A 20,102-nucleotide genomic window follows, 5' to 3' on the forward strand; every position below is an offset into this window, starting at 1 on the left:
ACAACTGTGTAAAGTAAGTTCTATAGGTATTACCTTTATTTTGTAGGTGAAGAAACTGAGGCACGAGTACATGTTCATACAGCTAGTAGGTTATGGAGGTAAGATTTAAACCCAGTTCTTACTGACTACAAGTCTGGCACTTGATCTACTCTACCACACTGATTCTTATCCTCTGTCATCAAGACATCCTCTTTAGTGACCTCTACTCATGCCAGACTCATTTCCTCCCCCATGCCTTTGCCTATGTTGTTGTTGTCCCTGTAGAGACTTCCCTCACTGCTCCCACCTATCTATTCAAAGCCTATTTGTTTTCAAGGCCTGTCTCAAGGTTCAGTCTCCTCGCAGGAAGCTTTTTGCTACCTCTCCAGCTCATATAATGGTTTCTGTCTCTCCCTATTGCTGTTTATTCCAGGATTTCAAAGAGCCATTTGGGGCTGCTTAAGACATATTATGCAGCTCTACAGTCATACAGATATAGAAGCAAATTAACAAATGTTTATAGTGGAAAAAAAATAAGATAGTTTTAGTACAGAAGGATGAGTGCGAGGCTACTAGATTACATGCCATACATTTTGGCATCTGATGATTTTTGACTTGGCACTTATAGCATTCTGTTAGCTCTGAGCAAATAAGGCTGTAAACTTCTTAGGCACTGGGTCAAATAAGTCATAGTAGGGGGTTGTATTATGGAAGGAATGAATTCTAAGACCTTCATGTTGCTTCCTTTGACTCCCAAATGGGACAAAAGAGCATGGCAGGGAACAAAAGTAAAGAGGAACCTAGTTTCTGTTGCCATCAAAGGTCCCTCTCATTTAAAAAATAAATTTTTTTTTAAAAAAAGCACAAAGATTTCTGACTGCCCTAGGTTCATGGCTAAGGGGACTCCATAGCATGTATAGTATATGAAACATTAAAAAGAAGGTATGGGTTGGGGTTTTGGGGGTAGGTGATCAGAGCACAGCAAGCCCCAGGGGCCTAGCACCTAACCTCTTTAAGTTGGTTCCATTGGCATCAGCTTCAGAAATTGTCTCTTTGTCATGTATCTTCTCATTGAAGGTCTGGAGGAGGAAAGGAACACTATAGGTTAGTTACCATCGCAGAAGGGAGAAGTGAAGTGATAAACACAATATGAACAAACACAGTCCTTTCCTCCATGACCTCAATGCACTTTCCCAGGATCATAGCTTTAGATGAAGGGACCTCATGTTCACACAGAGGGCATCTAGTTCAATATTCTCATTTTACAGATGAGGAAACTGAGGCCCTGTGAGATTAAATGATTTGTCCAGGGTTACACAGGAAACAAACATTAGAAATTTCATTAGAAATTTGAACCTGGGTCCTCCGACTCCATAGCCTCAAAATACCAAAATCTGAGATTGGTTTGATGCAGAAATTTCTATAGCAACTTCCTGTTTTCACTGTACTTTCACATATAATAGGAAATTTTATCATCACAATACTGGAGGGTGGAAGGATTGGGATTTTTTTTGCCTTTTATTTTTTTTGGAGGGCAGTTGGGGTTAAGTGACTTGCCCAAGGTCACATACCTAGTTTTTGCGTGTTAAGTGTCTAAGGCTGGATTTGAACTCAGGTCCTCCTGACTCCAGGGCCGGTGCTCTATTCACTGCACCACCTAGCCTCCCTGAGGGTTGGGATTATTAACCCTATTTTGGCATGTGTCTTAGATTAGAAAGATTAAGTAATTTGCCTAAAATTACACGGGATTTGATTATTCTCATTTGACAAAAAAGTAATTTTTTGCCCAGAACAGGTTAGATGTTTAAGAACACACAAAAAGGATGCATAAGAAATCAGGTCTTCTGGCTTCCAGCTTTTTCCACTTATCTGCCTAGATTTATTGTGGCTAATTAAGGCATTATAACAAAGCCTAAACATTACTGAAAGACTTTTCCACATAATTAATGGAAGAGGTGTGGATGTTTACCTCTTTCCTATGGAGGCTGGATGTCTTCGCATGTAATCATAAAACATTAGAGCTGGAAGGACCAGAGAACTTATTTTGTCCAACTCCCTCACATTCTAGGTGAGGAAACTGAGGCTAAGAGTTTAATGACTTGCCCAAGGGATGTGAACTGAGATCCTGTACTGCATCATTATTGTAAAAATCAATGTGAAACCTTGAATGTCTCCTTCAAGATATTGAGATGTACTTGGACAGCTAAATAGGGTTTATGACAGTAGTGGGTTGGCATACCCATAGCAGTGCAGTGTGTTCATGATGGAGGGCAGCAAATACCCCAGGAAATGGATTTTTCTCTGTCTCTTCTCTGCTTTTTTTTTTTTTACAAGCTGTTGCTCCAGCCAACCCTCTAACAAGTCAGCAACTTCTGTCTGCCTTACCCCCTGCTGGTAAGCTTGGAGACCCGGGGTCATCACCTTGGCAAGCTGACTGGCCCAGCTGTTGAGGAACCTCGACTCACCTCTTTCCAGCTGCTATCATGCTTTTCCATCTCAATGTGTTTCAAAGCCCAGGAATCAGCTCCCTTCTGCAGCTAGGTAGTAGCAGAGAATGCAAAATTAGCCCTTTGCCAAAGCTTGAGGACAGTTATCTGCTTGTCCTCAAAATGATACTTGCTCCTCCCTTCCAGAAACTGATCTTTGCTGCTGACCATAAGAGTCCTTCCCACTGACTTACGGGACAAGGGAATATGTGTGTGTGTAAATAATACCTCATATTTGTGTGGCAATTACAATTTCATGATTCTTATAATCTGTGAGGAGTGGTAGTACAGGTATTATTTCTATTTGATAATTGAGAAAACTTTATCTTTGATAAAGGAAGTAATTTGCCTTATGTACCCTATGTAGCAGAAACCACACTTGAATCCTGGTCTTTTGGCTCCGACTAATGGACTTGAAATCAGAAGATATCAGTTTCAGTTTGAGCTCTGCTACTTAAATGACAAATGACCTTAGATATTACAGAATCTCCGTGTAGGAAAAGATCTCAGAGATCACATAATCCAACTCATTCCTGATTAAGAAGTACCACTAATCTAAACGTCCCCTAGCAAGTATTCATCAAACCTTTTCCAGTAAGTCACTTCATAGATTTTCAATTTCCTCATCTGTAAAGCGGGGATATTAACACTAACTTAAGGAAACTTACAGGGATATTGTGAGGATCAAATGAGACAATGTACATAAAAATATTTTGCAAAAAGTGAAGTGAGCAGAACCAGGAGAACATTGTACAAAGTAACACCAGTATTATACAGTGATTAACTATGAATGACTTAGCTATTTTCAGCAATATGATCTAAGACAATTCTGAAGGATTTACGATGAAAAATGCTATCCACACCCAGAGAAAGAACTGATGGAGTCTGAATGCAGAAAAAAGCATATTAGTTTTTACTTTTTAAAAAAATTTTTTGGTCTGTATTTTCTTTCATAATATGACTAACATGGAAATATTTTTCAGTAACTATACATGTATAACATATCAAATTGATTGTCTTCTCAATGGTGGGGGGATGAAGGACAGAGAAAATTTGGAACTCAAAATTTTTGAAAATGAATGTTAAAAATTGTTTTTACATGTAATTGGAAAAATTTTTTAAAGATGTTTTGCTAAATATAAAGCACTTTATGAAGGTAAGCTATTATTAATATAAAGTCCTACAGCAAGAAGTGGGAGAGGATTAGACTATTACTATTATTGATAAGATCATAAATTTGTACTTTTATTATCTTTTTTATTTATTTAATTTTTTAGTGAACAAAAACCCAATTTCTCTCACCTTCATCACGAAATAGTTTTATTACTGTCAAAGCACTTTAATATCTGTTATTTTATTTGATTCCCAAACTAGACCTATGAAGTAGATATAGTTGATATTACTATCACTATTGAAAGATGAGCAAACTGAGGAATGAGTACAGAAGTGATTTGTCCAAGGTCACAAAACAAGTAACTGGCAGAGTCAGGGCTAGAACTCAAATCTCCTAACTCTTGGCCTCTTCATTTACATCTTCTTTGTGATGAACATGGGAGGATACCTTATAGTTGATATGGACTTTGAATAGCTTCTAGGGGAAAATATTTCTGTTGAGCTTTAAGAGAAGACTATCTATGGGGGACAGAGCAAATTCTCTGCTTATATACAATTAGAACCCATCAGAAGTCCTGGTACGTAATGAAACAAGTCCCTGGCTCTCCCAAATTCCTTTCCAAGTGGATCACAAAAAGAGAATCTCCCTAAGGAGAAGAACAAGCTTCAGATCTCTCTAATGCAGAAGGAAGGAGAAGTGTAGAACCAAGCTCTCAGGTGCCCTGTTTTCTATGTTTCCTCATACCTCTTGTATCACCAGACAGAGGGAGAAGGTTTGATAGGTCTTCAAACTATAAAAAGTCTCAGCATAACACAGTGGGGGAAAAATCCCAGGGAGAAGTAGCTATTTCCATTCACTATTTAAGTGGTAGTGTGATGTTGAGGACAGATCAGTGGGAGTTAGAATTTGCAAAACTCGGGCTCAGATATTGCCTGAAATACTTACTGGGAGAAGCTGAGGGCTTATGAGGGTGATAAGGTAAGATGGATACACAGGTAGCAGCAACCTCAAGTGAATGAAATGCAGCCAGATTTAGGTCAGCCTAAGTCTGGGGATTATTTGTATGCCATGGATTAGTTGATACTATTTTTTACTTAAAACCTTGGCTTTTGGTTTACAGTTCAGTTAATAAAATCCCCCACCAAAAAATAAATCAAACCAACCCAAACTGGTGTGACTTCCTAACAAAGAGGAGATTGGACACAGTATGCAGAAACACACATTTTAAGGCATGGTCAATGCAGGAATTTGTTTTGATTGACTGCATATTTGTAAAAGGCTTTTTCTTTTCAGTGAGGACTAAGAAAAAGAAATGCTTTGTTAATTTAAAAAATAAAATTTTAAAACAAGAAAACTAGTGTGGTTTGTTCATGCTTAAGTTCAATTTAGTTTCCTAGCATTTATAATGACCATGTGCACCTATTTATCTGTAGGTCTGCATGTATATGTCTTCGTGTATCTTTGTATGTGGGCAGCTGTACATGTGTCAGTGTATGTTATGTGAGGCTCTGTGTATAAATAGGAATATTTATGAATGAGTGTGCAGATGGGTACTGAATGTACTAGTCCACATTCTAATGTCAGTGTAAAAGTGAGTACCTGTAGGCACCCTCTTGGGGACAGGGAAGGCTACCTTACCTGGCTTATTTTATTCTGTAGTTCCTTCACCTGCTGCTCAGCTTGCTGCTTCTCATCTTTGAACCTATCCAGCAGCTCTATCTTCTGCTGGTCCCAGTTCTTCTCACTGATCTGCAACTGTTTGGTGAGGTCCATGACTGCACTGTAGGACTCAGCCAGGAGGTGCTGGTGTTCCTCCCTTTCTCTTTTCAGTATGGCCTTCCAGTCAGGCAGGGCTCGCTCACCCACTCCTTTCCCAGGTTTTAGCTCCAGCTGGCAAAACAGGCCTGACAGTTAAGGAAGGACTGCAATTGACCTAGCTTCCTTCCCAATCCCTGTTCTGCTCCAGAATCATAAAATGTCACACCTCTAAGGGTTGCTAAAAACCACTCAGTCCAATCCCCTCATTTTATAGTCAGGGTGATGGGGGAGGGGGAAGACAAATGAAAGTGACTTGACATAATGCTTGTTAATGGCATAGCAAAAATAAGATTTTGACAGAATAAGGCCAATTTTTTCACCTAAGATGTTATAAATCTGAGAAGGGGATTCCCTTGCCTGCAATGGGAACAGATAGGCAATACTTTCTCTTCTCTATAGCCATGGACAGCTGGGTCAGGGTGGAGTAGGAAGGGAGGGAACAAGAAACTATATTTCAAATCTACTTTCATCCCTATATTTTATCATACAAAAAATGGGGAGAGCCTAGATGTAGGTTAGTTAGTTGAGAGACTATTACACTCAGTCATTTAAATCTTGTCATTTAATTCAATCAACATTTGAAGTCACTATGTACACCACCAAATTTTTCACATCCTTTTACCTGAATTATTGGAATAATTTCCTAATTGGACATTCTGCAGGGACCCTCCAGTCTATTCTTCATAAGCAAAAAGAATTTTCTATATGAGCAACTCTGATCACAACAGTCCACTGCTTAGAATCCTTCAATAAATCCCCATTTCCTATAAAAGTCCATTTTTTTTTTGCCTGGCATTCAAAGTTCTCTAGTATGATGCTTCCCTGTGTTTTTCAGGATTATCTCATTTTATTCCCCTTCCCATTAATCAGACTGAATGGATCATCATTCTCTATAGATGATCCTACTTTTTGACCTCTGTACTTTTTTGCTCATATAGAAAAATTATCTCACTGGAATCTTACCCATCTTTCAAGACCTAGCTCAAATGCTCTTTCCTATGAAGCTTCCTCTGATCTTTCATATCACCAGGTACAGGGAAAGAGTTTGATATATCTGTAAACTACAAAGTGTCTCAGCACAGCACAGTGGGGGCATAGCAACTATTTTCTTTCCCTAGTTAAGTGGTAGTGTGGTATTAAGAACAGACCACTGGAGTCAGAGTTAGGTAAACTCAGGTTCAAGTCTTGCCTCCCATACTTACTACCCGTGTAACCCTGGGCAAACTGCTAAACTCCTCTGAGCCTTAGTTTCTTCTTCTGTAAAATGAGGTGATGGGACTTGACCTTTAAGATCTTACCACCAATTCAGCAATGATCTTTTGATTAGAGGCAGTATGGAGTAGTGGATAGAGCGCTGGATTTGGGGTTAGAAAGACCTGGATTCGAATCCTAATTAAAAACTTAATGTCTCTGAGCCTCACTCCTCATTTGTGAAATGAGGATGTTGGACTTGGCCAATAAGTTCTCTTTTAGCTCTAAATCTATCGTCCTAGGATTCTTTAACTGTTACTTTTTTTCTACCTCTTATAATATTAAATCACATTTAGATAGTATGTTAATATATATATAAATGCATATATAGATATAAATAATATGTACTTTTAATATTCTAATTTATAATTATTTGTGCCAGGATCATTTCCCCTCTATTAGACTACGAGTTTCATGAAGGTAGAGACAATGTTTTATTTAAAGGACCCCTGTCTCCTTTGACTTCACAGAACTTCCTCCTGACTGATATCATGAGCCTGTTTCTACCCAACTTCAACATATGAACATGAACTCAATTCCTCTTTTTCTGGCCTCTAGTCTTCTTGACATTCCATTGATAATCTGATTGTCTCCCTGCATTCCTGACCCTATTCCTACCTGCTGCCCAAGTGTACTCATATAGCCTAATAGATCCTAATGTTGGTATATCTGACCATAGCCTAAGGATCTGGCACCTCCCTCCCACTTTTTGTTTACCTCTCTAGCTCTTGCTGGTCTCTTCACAGAATGGTTTGGTTTTGACATTTCTGACCTTAGAACCCGAGCTGAAATGAACCCAATAGTAGCAGCTTAGCAAGAAGGGCCAAGGCTGTTTCCCTATTTGGGATTCATTCTATTTGGTAGGTTTGGCTATGACATAGAGGAGAGTTAAATTATCCACTAGTAGGGAGAGTTGGTCCATTTTCTCAGTGAAGGAGATGTATTTCCAGACTGAGTATAAATCCTTGGGCAGCCCAGGATGGGGCAATTAATTTCCACAAATATGTATTAAGTATCTACTGTGTTACCATGTGCAGCAGAACACTGTGATAAGTGCTTGGGGAGACAGAAAATTTAAATGAGACATAGTCTCTCTCTGCATGGGGCTCTAGAAACAATACCTGAAACATGGACAGATAATTACCAGAGATAATAATATATGATATGTGCATAAAGTATCCTCTGAGATTAAAGTGAGGAATCACCTAGAGAGAAGTGGGAAGGCTTTCTGGATGAAGAGACATTTAAGTTGGGCTTTAAAGGATGAGCAGGAATTACGTAGGAAGAGCCTGGAAGCTAAAGGCCTCACCTGTGCCAGGTGGCACTTGAGCTCAGTCTTCTCCATTTCCCAGGCTGACTTAGCCTTAGCAAACTGTTGCTGGAGCTCATTCATGCCCCGCCGCTCTTCGCGAAGCTCTCGGCACAGCTCTTTAAGGATGATCTTCATGTCTGCAAGAGTCTTCACATATTCATTAGGCTGTAGGGTTATAAGATCAGAGATTTGGAGGCATAAGGAACTTTAGAGGCCAGCTAATTCTACCCCCTCATTTTAGAAATGAGAAAACTGAGCCCTAGGGAAGTTCAGTGATTTGCCCAAGGTCACAGAGGTAATAAACAGCAGAGCCAGAGTCTAAACCCAGGGCCTCTGATTTTAAATCAAGTACTCTTCTAAATCAAGTACTTTCTACCATGGCAGAGGCAGAGCTAGAAATCTGGCACTTTCACCCACCCTTAGGTCTTGTGTTAGACACTCTTAACTGGATCAGTGATGTGCCAACCATCCCTTTGCCCAATCCCTGCCTGACATCAACTTAGAGTCTAGCTATTTTCTATAATACCAAAGAGAATGTCAGAATCAGTCTCAGGACTGAAAGAGGTCCCAGGGAGCACCTAGTCAAACCAGTCTATGAGCAGGAATCTCTACTACAACATCTTTCCAAACTCTTCTCTGCTTGAAGACTTCCCTCTTATCATATACGTTGTAAAAAAGAAGGAAGGAATTGTATAGGAAACTGCAAATTTCCACTCTGTTGAGCTTTTAATTATATGAATTCTTTTATAATTCTTTTTCATTGTCATTATGTGATTGTAAATTCATGTAACTTTCATGTCTGTCCTGTTTGATTCCTTCTGACCCGTTCCTTCAGTCTTCTTTTCTTTTTTCTTTTTTTCTTTTTTTTATTAATTCTTTAATTTATTAATTTGTTTCCTTTTAATTTACAGGATTCAATTCCACAATTCCTTGAATTTCACATTTTGTCCCCCTCTCTCCCCTCCCCCCCCATGGCGTCTTATAATCAAGTATAGGATCTGTAGATACTTTCACATTATACAATGGTCAGGTTATAAGGATGGATTGTACCAGCTGGGATGAAAAATGGTATAGAGGACATAAAATCAAATAAGAGAACAAAAAAGATCAGGTATTTTGCTTCCACCTGGATATAAATTTAGTTCTTTCTAGTTCTTTCTCTGGATGCACGTTTTTCTCTCCATCATGCGTCTTTTGGGATTGACTTATATCCCTGCATTGTTGAGAAGAGTCCAGTCTATCAAAGTTGGTCATCACACATATGTTGTGTCCGTAATTGTGTACAAATTCCTCCTGGTTCTACTCTTCTCACTCAGCATCAGTTCTTTTAAGCCTCTCCAGGTAAATATGAAGACCGCCTGCTCCCCGTTTCTTATAGCACAATAATATTCCATAACATGCATATACCACAACTTGTTCAGCCATTTCCCAATTGATGGACACCCCCTTAATTTCCAATTCTTTGCCACAACAAAAAGAGCTGCTATAAACATTTTTGTACATATGGGTCTTTCTCCCATTTCTATGATCTCTTTGGGATATAACCCTAGGAGTGGTATTGCTGGATCAAAGGGTATGAAAGTATTTATAACCCTTTGGGCATAGTTCCAGATTGCTCTCCAGAAAGGCTGGATCAGTTCACAGCTCCACCAACAATGCATTAGTGTTCCAGTTTGCCCACATCCTCTCCAGCATTTGTCATTTTCCTGTTTTGTCATCTTAGCCAATCTGACTGGTGAGATGTGGTACCTCAGAGTTGTTTTGATTTGCATTTCTCTAATCAATAGTGAATTAGAGCATTTCTTCATGTGCTTATATCAGTCTTCTTTTCAGCAGGCTAAATAATCCCAATTCCTTCAACCAATACTAGCAGGGCATGGTCACTAGTTCTCTGATTATCTTGGTCACCCTTATGACTCCTAGCCTTCCATTAACGTGTCCGCTATTTTCAGTGTGGTTATTAGAAGCATCATAACAACATCAGGACAGTACCTAAGCTGAAGGATTTCCCCACATTAGACTGGATGTTCTAACACTTGAAGCAACCAGAGCTCCCCCTGAACATTCCATCTTGTCAGTGCCATTCCTATAATGTACCACCTAGAAGTGAAAACAGCACTCTAACTCTGGTGTGGTTACAGTGGAACTATCACCTCTGGATGCGGTTTTTTTCTTTGTAGGATACTACTCCTTTTATGGACATTTTGGTTGTTGAAAGGGGCAGAAAAAGAACATTTCTATAAGAAACACTGATAGGATCAGATTCAAAAGATATATGACCTCTCATTTAAAAATGGAGAGACAGACATTCTCTCTGAGCATTAGAGAGAGAGCTCCCCCTCAGATAAATGTTGAATTCAGGCAGGCTAATGAATGGTCCATCAGAAAGTTTGCATATAACCGTTTCTAGAGTTTTAAAGATTGTAACTAAGAAACTGTAAATCAAATAGATTATGGGGAGATTATATAAGGACTCGGGTTCACAGCTGATAAAAAGAGGCATTTTTGAGTCTTAAAGTCTAGACATGAGTTCTACGTATAAGGAAGCTTTAATTTGAGGTATCAGAATAAAGATAGGAGATGACCAGATGGAGACAGAAGCAGGAAAGAAAGCAGAGCATAGAAGTAAAGGGGAACAGAAGACAGGAGGCAATAGGAGGAGATACATAGAGAATACAGAACCTGATAAGAACTAATCAGGAACTAATAGGGAGGCTTTGCAGCTATTTGCTGGTATCCATGTTGATTGTAAGAAAGGGATTGATTTGCTGAGAAATGAGTGGCTAGAATATGATAGTATTGACCAGATAATTTCCCAGGTCACTATCAGCTCTAAAATCTATAAGCCTATGAACCAGCTACACAAGAATTGGCTAAAGTCACTAAGGATGTTTAGCCCAAAGAAGAGAAAACTTAGGGTAAATATGATTACTATCTTAAAGTATTTGGATTGTCATGTGGAAAAGAGAATTAGATACCAAGATTGGCACCAAAGAGGAGATGAGAAAATATACCTCCTTCCCTTCTTTGGATAAGTGGGGGACTAAGGATCAGTCACTTGAGGTATTGGTTAGTTTTATGGAACTGTCTTTTTTTTCCCTTTTTCGCTTTTATTTTTTGTTACAAGATTCTCTGGCTAGGGGAAAGGTGAGAGATACTTTAAAATGAGGGTAGTGAAAAACAAAAAAATTTTTTTTAAAAGTTAAATTTGTTCTGTTTGACCCACAGGGCAGAACTGAGAGTAATGGGAGGAAGCTGCAGAATCACATTTCAACTCAGTAGAAGTTGAATTTTTCTACCAATTATAGCATACCCAAAGTGGAATGGGCTATCTTTCTTAGCAATGACAGCTAGCATTGATATAGAGCTTTAAAGATTACAAAGAACTATAAAAGTATCATCTCATTTTATTACCATAACAACCCCGAGAGGTGGTAGGTATTATTATATCCATTTTATAGATAAGGAAACTGAGGCAGAGAGAAATTAAGAGATGTGTCCAGGGTTCAACAGCTGGAAAATGCCTGATACTAGATTTGAACTCAAGTCTTCATGACCCTGTCTTGTGCTGTATCTACTATGCCACCTAGCTGCATCAAAGTAGTGAGTTCCCTGTGACTGGGGGGTTTTAAACAGAGGATGTAGAAGACATTTCTCTACAGAATGAGATGCCTCTTAGAGACCCCAGCTGTAAGGTTTTGTTTTTTTGTGACTCACCTAGGATCATACAGGGCATTGTTGTCACAGCAAATACTAGAATGCAGGTCTCTTAGAATCCCCTTTCTCACAGACCACATTCGGCATGGCCGCTATGAAAAACACTCTATTTTCCCCAAAGTTGATCCTGTTGGTCTTTTGAATGCTTTGCTTCACCTGCATTTGCCGACAGACAAATGTGTGGTCAGCACAAATACAAAAACAGTTTGGGTTGCTCTCCTGGACCTCTCATATGATCTTTAATTATTTTCTCCATGCCTCAATCCTTCTTGGAGACCTCTCTTCTCTGGGTGTTAAGATGATGCAAAACATTGGAATAAGCAACATTAAAAGCCCAGACCATCTTATGTCTTTTCTTTTTTCCACTAAAGAACTCTCTTTACTAAGAAATGGCAGCAGATGCTGAGGGCAGGACCCCTCAGGGACACTGGAAATCTAGTCATTCATTGTGTGGTGACAAGCACCTGACTAAGAATCAGGACACCAGGGTTCCAGTTCTTGTTTTCTTGTGAACTTGATATATCATCTTGGATAAGACGCAGGTAGCTAGATGGCGTTGTGTGGATAGCATATTTGATTCAGAGTAAGGAAGACAAGAATTCCAGTCCTTCCTTAGACACTTTTCTATGTGACCATGAGCAAGTCATTTAACCATTTGAGGCCTCAGTTTCCTCAACTGCACTTAATAATAGCTAACATTCAGCTGGCGCTTACTACATATCAGACACCGTGCAAAGCACTTTACAAATATTATCTCATCTGATCCTCAACCACCCTGGCAGTTAGGTGCTGCTATTATCTCCATTTTACAGATGATGAAACTCAGAGGTTAAGTGACTTGCCTAGGGTCACATAACAAGCAAGTGTCTGTGGCAACATTTGAACTCAGATCTTCCTGACTATAAGCCTGGAGCTCTATCCATGTTGCCACTTAGCTACCTGTAAAATGGTGATAAAAACAACACTATTACTCCTTTCCCTCTCCTGTTGCTCAAGGAGCCAGCTGCCACCATGAATGACACTGTAACCATCAGAACCAGGAAGTTCATGACAAACAGACTTCTTCAGCGCAAACAGATGGTTATAGATGTCCTTCATCCTGGAAAGGCCACAGTGCCTAAGACTGAAATTCGAGAAAAACTAGTCAAGATGTACAAGACAACTCCAGACGTCATTTTTGTCTTTGGATTCAGAACCCATTTTGGTGGTGGCAAAACAACAGGCTTTGGCGTGATTTATGATTCCCTTGACTATGCAAAGAAAAATGAACCAAAGCACAGACTTGCAAGGCATGGCCTGTATGAGAAGAAAAAGACATCAAGAAAGCAGCGAAAGAACAGAATGAAGAAAGTTAGGGGTACTGCAAAGGCAAATGTCGGTGCTGGCAAAAAGAAGGAATAAAAGGCACTATGGATTATGTTTATCTGTGAAGATAATTTTTCATCTGACCATGAATAAACTATGTAAAACTTCAAAAAAAACAACACTACTTCCTTCATAGTGGTTTTGTGAGGATCAAATAAGATGATTTTTAAAGACAATTTGTAAACCTTAAAGCACTATATAAATTTTTGTTATCATCATCATCATTATTATTATATCTATTCTCTGGGCCTCTGTTTCCTTAATCTGTAAAGTGGGGATAATTACCCCATTCCATATCACAGGATTGTTATCAAAATCAAATAATGCTAGATGCAAAAGTGAAAAATAAAATATGAAACGCTACACAAAGCTAGCACATGATGATTATATTCAGCTATGACTGATATTTTCATTTTCCTGTCTCTTAAATATAAACACAGGAAGTCATAATTCTATAGGAATACATAACTGGAGCTGAAAGGAACCTCAGATATCATCTTGTCCATCAACCTTATTTTATAAATGAAAACGTGAGACCTCAGGAGGTTAAGTACTTGAGGAAGGTCATACTGGTAGCAAGGGATTATCTTTCCCACCCACTTCCTTTAAGGTTGGAGATATTATGTTTTTAGCTAGCAGTCTATAGCTCTACTACAATGGCTAAGATCTGAATTGTACTTGATATAATATTATTTTACTGATCCTTTCAACAACACTTTAAGATAATTACTATTATCCCATGTTTATAGGTAAGGAAACCATGGTCTGAAGAGGTCAAATGAGCCCTTCAATATCAGAGGGCAAGTGTCAGATATCATTTGAACCCTGGTCTCTCTGGATTTCAAAATCAGCCCTTTGTTCACTACACTGCCTCCCTCTGCCTCTCCATGGTATATATTGTATTACTATAAACAGTCTCACAGATGGAAAGTTGAAAGGGACTTTAGGTTATCAAAATACAAATTCACCAAATACAAGTCTTTATTTTACAGATGAAGAAATTGAAGCACAGAGATGTTAAGTGTCTGCCTGTGGTCACAGAGCCAGCAAGTGTCTGAGGCAGAATTCAAAGCTGGGTCTTCCTAACTCTAGGTCCAGTGCTCTCTCCACTACACTACTCACTCATCTCGAGTCAGTCCTCTTTCTTTAAGAACCTCCATGTATGAATTTCATGGGTTCCTGATTCTGTTCTTCCTGTTTGCATTATTACCATGTGCTCTCCTCCTAGACTCCCATCTCTGAATTTTGGTTTGGGGGCTGATAATGTGACTCTGATTTTTTTCCATTTGAAGATGGTTTGATTTTATTATTATGGCCCCAGACTGTACTCAGACTCTGATTAATCCATTAATGGTAGCTACACAAGAAGAATTTGATTCCCTTCCTCAGGAACTGACAACTCACGGTGTTCTGTGTCCAGATGTCCCCCACACAAGACTTATTGTCAGAATGCTGGGGGCTTAGCTCTTCTTCTTCCATTAGCAGGTAAAGTTCCTTCATGCTGTTCACCTGTTAAGGAAACACAACAGGCAAAACTGAAAACTTTTTGAATCTTTTTGGAGAGCAGTATGGCAGGAGGCAGCAAAATTTGTAAATATAATCATACTATTTCACTCAATATTTTCAATATGCCTTGAAAGTTCCTTCGAGAATTCATGATGTTCATAGTATATAACTGCAAAAAATTGTAAGATATCAAAATATTAAACAATAGAGGGAATGGTTAAATTGTGAAACATTAATGTAATTAATGCAATTAAGACCACAGGTATGAAGAATACAAAGAAGTCTGGAAAGGCCTTTATAAAATAATGCAAAGCAAAAAAAGCAAAATCAGAACAGAGTATACACTATGACCATGTAAGAGGGGGAAAAATTAAAATAAATGGACAAAGGATCATTATGGAGATGTAGAAAAAGTGACTAAAAAGTTGTTGTGCAAAAAATGTGGAAAGACCTTTATAAAATAATGAAAAGTGAAAAGGGCCAAACCAGAACAGAAAACACACTATCTATGACCATGTAAAAGAAAAAATGAATGAGAATAAATGAACAAAGAGTTCTCATGAGGCGGAAGGAATGACTGAAAAGCTATTATGAGACTTTATGAATTGAAATTAATTTACTTATCCTTTTCTGGTCAACTTTGCCAATTTGATTCAGAGCTAGTTTAATTAGCAATTCTCTATTAGTGGTTTAGAGCATTTTTTCATGTGATTATAGATAGCTCATATTTCTTTCTTTAAAAACTTCCTTTGACCATCTATCAATTGTTAAAAATCACCAAAATTGTCCATTTTATCTTTTGTGATCCTCTCTGTACCTTTTTTGGATACAGTCATCTGAAACAATTTATTCCTTGCTACTCTAATTTGTTTATGATGTGACCTTTTATGTGTAAGTCTTGTATCAGTTTGGAGCATACTTTGGTATGAGGTGTTGGTCTAAACTCAATTTCTGGATGATTTTGATTACATAAGATGTAAAGGTTTTTTATGTACAAACAAAACCAATACAGTTAAGATTAGGAAACAGTTAAGGGGGAGGGGGGAATAATCTTTGCAGGAAGTTTTTCTGATAAAGGTCTCATTTCCAAGATATAAGGAATTGATTCAAATTTATATAAATAAGACCATTTGATAAATGGTCAAAAATATGAATAGTCAGTTTTCAGAAATTCAAGCTATTAGAATCCACATGAAAAAGATGCTTTAAATCAAGAATAATTAAAGAAATTCAAATTAAAACAACTCTGAGGTTGTACCTCATACCTATCAAAATGGGAAAGATGACAAAAAAAGGAAAATAGTCTGTTTAGAAGGCTGTAGAAAAGCAGGAACATTAATGTAATGTTTATGGAGTTGTCAGTTGATAGTTTTTCTGGAAAGCAATTTGGAACTATGCCCCCAAACTTAATACATTGTTCATGCCTTCTGACCTTGTGATATCACTACTATGCCTATACACCAAAGAAAGCAAAAAAAAAAAAGACCCATGTCTATGAAAATATTTATAGAAGCTCTTTCGTGGTGTCAAAGAACTGGAAATTAAATGAATTCCCATCAATTAAGGAACAACTGAACAAATTATGGTATATGAATGCTATTATCTCACAAGAAATGGTAAAAAAGGATAGTTTCAGTGAAACCTTGCATGATCTGATGCAGTGAAGTGAACAGAACTAAGAGAACAATTTATATAAGTACAATATTTTAAAACACCTAAGAATCCTGATTAATGCAGTGACTATTCAAGACTCCAGAGGATCAATGGATATATATCTGGAATGGAATATATCCATCTTCTGAAAAGTAATGTAGTCAAGATATAATATAAAACATGCTAATATAAGAATTAGCCAATATAAAAATTTGTTTTGCTTGACTCTGCATATGTTACAAGGATTTTGTTTTTCTTTTCAGTGGGGGGAGTAGAAAGAAGAGAAAAATAATTGTTCATTGAAAAGATTAAAAAATTAGAAATTAATTTTCTTAGCTATAGTTACTAAGCAAATGTATTTGGTTATAGTGATGTCAATATCAAGTTCATAAAACATTTACTTAATAAAGCCCCAAAATGCTGCCAGTTAACAGGAACAATATTCTTACCTAGGTCATAAAGACTACCTCCATAATGAGGCTACTATTGATGTACAGCTGAGGCCTGCTTGAATGACCAGCTGCAAGTAGCAATATAGATAGCCTTTTCAGGGCTATAGTCTTTATATCGTTGTTCCTTTTCTTTAGTTGTATATAATAGGGAATAGTGCTTTGCATTTTCACTAATATGCTGGCATTTCATGGTAATGTGTCCAAATAACATCCTGAATCAAATATCTAGTTAAAAATTAAATGAAAATTTTTTTTAAAAGTAAACTCCCTTAGTCCCCCAATTCATTAGACCTTATCTGTACAAGTACTCCTTCTACCAACCAGTTGTTGTTCAATCACTTTTTATTTGTGTCCAGTTCTTTTTTTTTTTGCCTTTTTTGGAGGGCAATTGGGGTTAAGTAACTTGCTCAAGGTTACATGGCTAGTTTTTTTTTGTGTGTGTGTTAAGTGTCTGAGGCCGGAACTGAACTCGGGTCCTCCTGACTCCAGGGCCGGTGCTTTACTCACTGTGCCACCTAGCCGCCCCTGTGTCCACTTCTTCATAACCCCATTTGGGGTTTTCTTGGTAGAGATACTGGAGTGGTTTGCCATCAGCTAGGGCATATCATAATCTATCCCTCTAATTTCTCCATAGAAGATTCATCTACATAATGTGGTAGAGGCCTTCCTCTGTATGTTTTCATATTAGGAGGATAGCAGTGTAGCACTTGGACTTTCCATCAGTTATCCTTCATTAGGCCCGTTGGGCTGTGACAGACCCATTTCCTCTTCTGAACATACACATCTTTGATAGTTTGTATATTTTATGCCATATTTCTCACACAAGTCATCACTGATAACATACTGCATCTTGCTTAGACCATAGTCACTTAGCAAAGTAGCTTAAATACCTCATGTTCAAAGCACTGAACTTCATTAAGGGATATTTCTTTCTCAGATTCTTTGGAAAGAAACAATGGTATCGACTATAAACCCTCAAGGAACTATATTTCTAATTTAAGTGATCTTTCAAGAAGGCCTTGATTCTATATCAATGGTATCCTCATTAGAGATGGAGTCTTTGAGTAGAAAGATACTGTAAGATACTGTCCTTTTTGCCTGCATTAAGAAATGAGCAGAAGGATATTTCAGAAAGAGATTCAGATAATCAGAGTGCTATTACCACATTAAAGTTAATATGTGCTTTAAAAAAAACCTATGTAAGAGGTTCATGTTTTCATATATAAAATGCTTTTTCTGTTCTTTGTATAAGGATATGTTCTGGCATAAGTTCATAATTTTTTGAAAATTTTTAAAAAAGGACTGAGTGAGGGCCAGTCAGGGTCAGCACCCTGGGCAAATCAGACCAAAGGAACTTTGGATCACTGTTTAAAGATATTCACTATAAATTAGGTAAAAGAAACTAGCCATTGATTTTCTGGTAAGTAGGGGTGCCCTCAATGTTAGGGCAAAGCACATCCTTATCTCAACCCAATCAAATTATTTGCAAAATCACAAACTGCCCAGACAAAGAAAAGAAATAATAAAGAAGAATATATAGCTTTATGTACAGACCTGATCATGTCACTCCTCTGTTTAGAAATCTTTAATTCACTCTCTCCTGCCTGAATAAAGTTCAGGATCCTTTTCCTGCCATTCATGGCTCTCTACAGTCTGGTGCCTGGCCTTATCTCACAACCCCCCCCCCCCTCAGCAATCCCCTATCCACATGGCAAATTGGATCACAATGAAAACACTCTACATTCTCTCACTTGCACAACTTTGTTTATACCATGATCCTGTGAGGTAAGAACTATAACTATTATCCTTTTTTTTTAGGGGAGGAAACTGAGCCTTAGGCTAATTTGCTCATGAGCAGACATATTAGAGGCAAAATGTGAACCCAGGTTTTCCATTATACCCTGCTACTCCTAACTATAGATGATGGGGGGGGGGAAGGAGGAGGACTTGGACAGAGGAAGAAAGAGAAAGAATAATAGCTGGTATTTATATAGTGTCTATTATGTGTCAGGCACTATGCTGAGAGAGAGAGAAAAGAAGAGAAAGAGGGATAGAGAGAAAGGGACAAAAAATAGGGAGAGAGAGAGATAGGGACACACAGAGAATAAGGAGAGAGTGAATATGCAGGGATCTCTGCAGCACCCCTCCAACCCCTGAGTCCTGTGGGCTCCAGGTCCTTCATACCTCTAGAAAGTCACCTCCCTCACTGGGTAAGATCTTGCCCTGTCTCCAACGTCTGAGGAACCACTTAAGCTTCATGAAAAGCAGCAGGAAGTTCTGCTTGAACTGTTGGGATTCCTGCACCAAGAGATTCTTCTCTTGGCTCCAGAACTTCTGCTCCAGCCTCCTCTGGAGGTTCACACTCTGCAGCTCAAACTCCCTCCGAAGAAGAGTCTTCTGTTGATCTTCCTTCAGCTGCAGAAACAGAAACAACGAAGATCAGCCCTAATAGTGCCTTTTTGGTCCTCCTAGGCCCCACCTGCCTCATGTCCAGCAGGTACACATGTACATGGGGGTGGTGGGAGGGATGCTTTATGCCCACTTCTCCATTGTTGCTGCTGTCTGCCTAAAATCTCATCGGCAGCAGTTCATTCCCACCAAGCTTGGAGGAGTTATGAGGAAATGAACCTCCCTCCTTTTTTTGGTAGAGGTTGTATAATATTGTATATGCAGTCAGACTAATTTCAAGTGTTGGTTATTTTACCCCCTTGCTTTCTTTTTTGTTATTTGTTACAAAGGACAGCTTACTTGAAAGATATACAGAGGGGAAGGAATCTAATGAAGGTAATGTTAAATAAAAGATAGCAATAAAAGTCAAAATTGAAAAGGGACAAATCATAGAATGGCAGAGCAAGAAAGCACCCTAGAAAGTAGAATTCAAAATGCTAGCAATAAAAGGGACTTTATAGAACATCTAGTCCCACTTCCTCATTTGATAGAAAGAAACAGATACAAAGCAGGGAAGTGACTGACTAAAGATCATAAATTAACTCAAGTTTTCTTTTTGACTTGAGAACTCACAAGTCAGCATGAATGTCCTTACCCTTGGTAGAGAGGGAAAAAAAAAGAGTTCCTGGAAAAGATGTAATAGGGTTGGTCAGCAAAGTCAGATTTTATTTGACAATTTTGTCAAGGACTGGCTCTGTTCCCCATCCCTCCTCCTCCAGGTCCAGAGTGATTTCCTGCTTCTAAGACATATTGCCTCCCCTGACTCCCAGAGGTAAAATGTAGGATCACTGAATTAAAGGACAGAAGGATCCTCAGAAGTCCTGTATTCCAGCCTTGTCATTTTACAGAAGAAAACTGAAGTGGTGGTGTGGGAAGGGGGAAGGGTCAAGGGAGAGGGGACTTGTTAATACTCACACAGCAAGGAAGTGGAGGCAGAATATGAACGCATTTCCTCTGAATCCAAAATCAGTGCTCTAATAACAATAGCATTTTTATAGCAT

General features: G+C 38.4%; 1 protein-coding gene and 1 pseudogene across 3 annotated transcripts in view; one reads left to right on the top strand and one right to left on the bottom strand.

Moving 5' to 3' along the window:
• MTCL2 (microtubule crosslinking factor 2) overlaps window positions 1-20,102 on the bottom strand; it is a 135,873-nt gene that overhangs the window by 21,403 nt on the left and 94,368 nt on the right. For all 3 annotated transcript variants that reach the window (XM_069077800.1, XM_069077802.1, XM_069077801.1), the window contains 6 exons: window positions 18,838-19,068; window positions 14,447-14,551; window positions 7,958-8,125; window positions 5,218-5,469; window positions 2,445-2,516; window positions 988-1,058 (listed from right to left, as the gene is read on the bottom strand). In XM_069077800.1, coding sequence (XP_068933901.1) covers window positions 988-1,058; window positions 2,445-2,516; window positions 5,218-5,469; window positions 7,958-8,125; window positions 14,447-14,551; window positions 18,838-19,068 — 899 coding nt within the window. The remainder of the gene's footprint in view (window positions 1-987; window positions 1,059-2,444; window positions 2,517-5,217; window positions 5,470-7,957; window positions 8,126-14,446; window positions 14,552-18,837; window positions 19,069-20,102) is intronic.
• LOC138153580 (small ribosomal subunit protein eS24 pseudogene) lies at window positions 8,851-14,408 on the top strand (annotated as a pseudogene).

This window comes from Petaurus breviceps, unplaced genomic scaffold (assembly GCF_028583685.1).
Source record: "Petaurus breviceps papuanus isolate PSGF00001 unplaced genomic scaffold, PetGlider_PUasm1.0 90994, whole genome shotgun sequence".
Classification (NCBI taxonomy): Eukaryota; Metazoa; Chordata; class Mammalia; order Diprotodontia; family Petauridae; genus Petaurus; species Petaurus breviceps.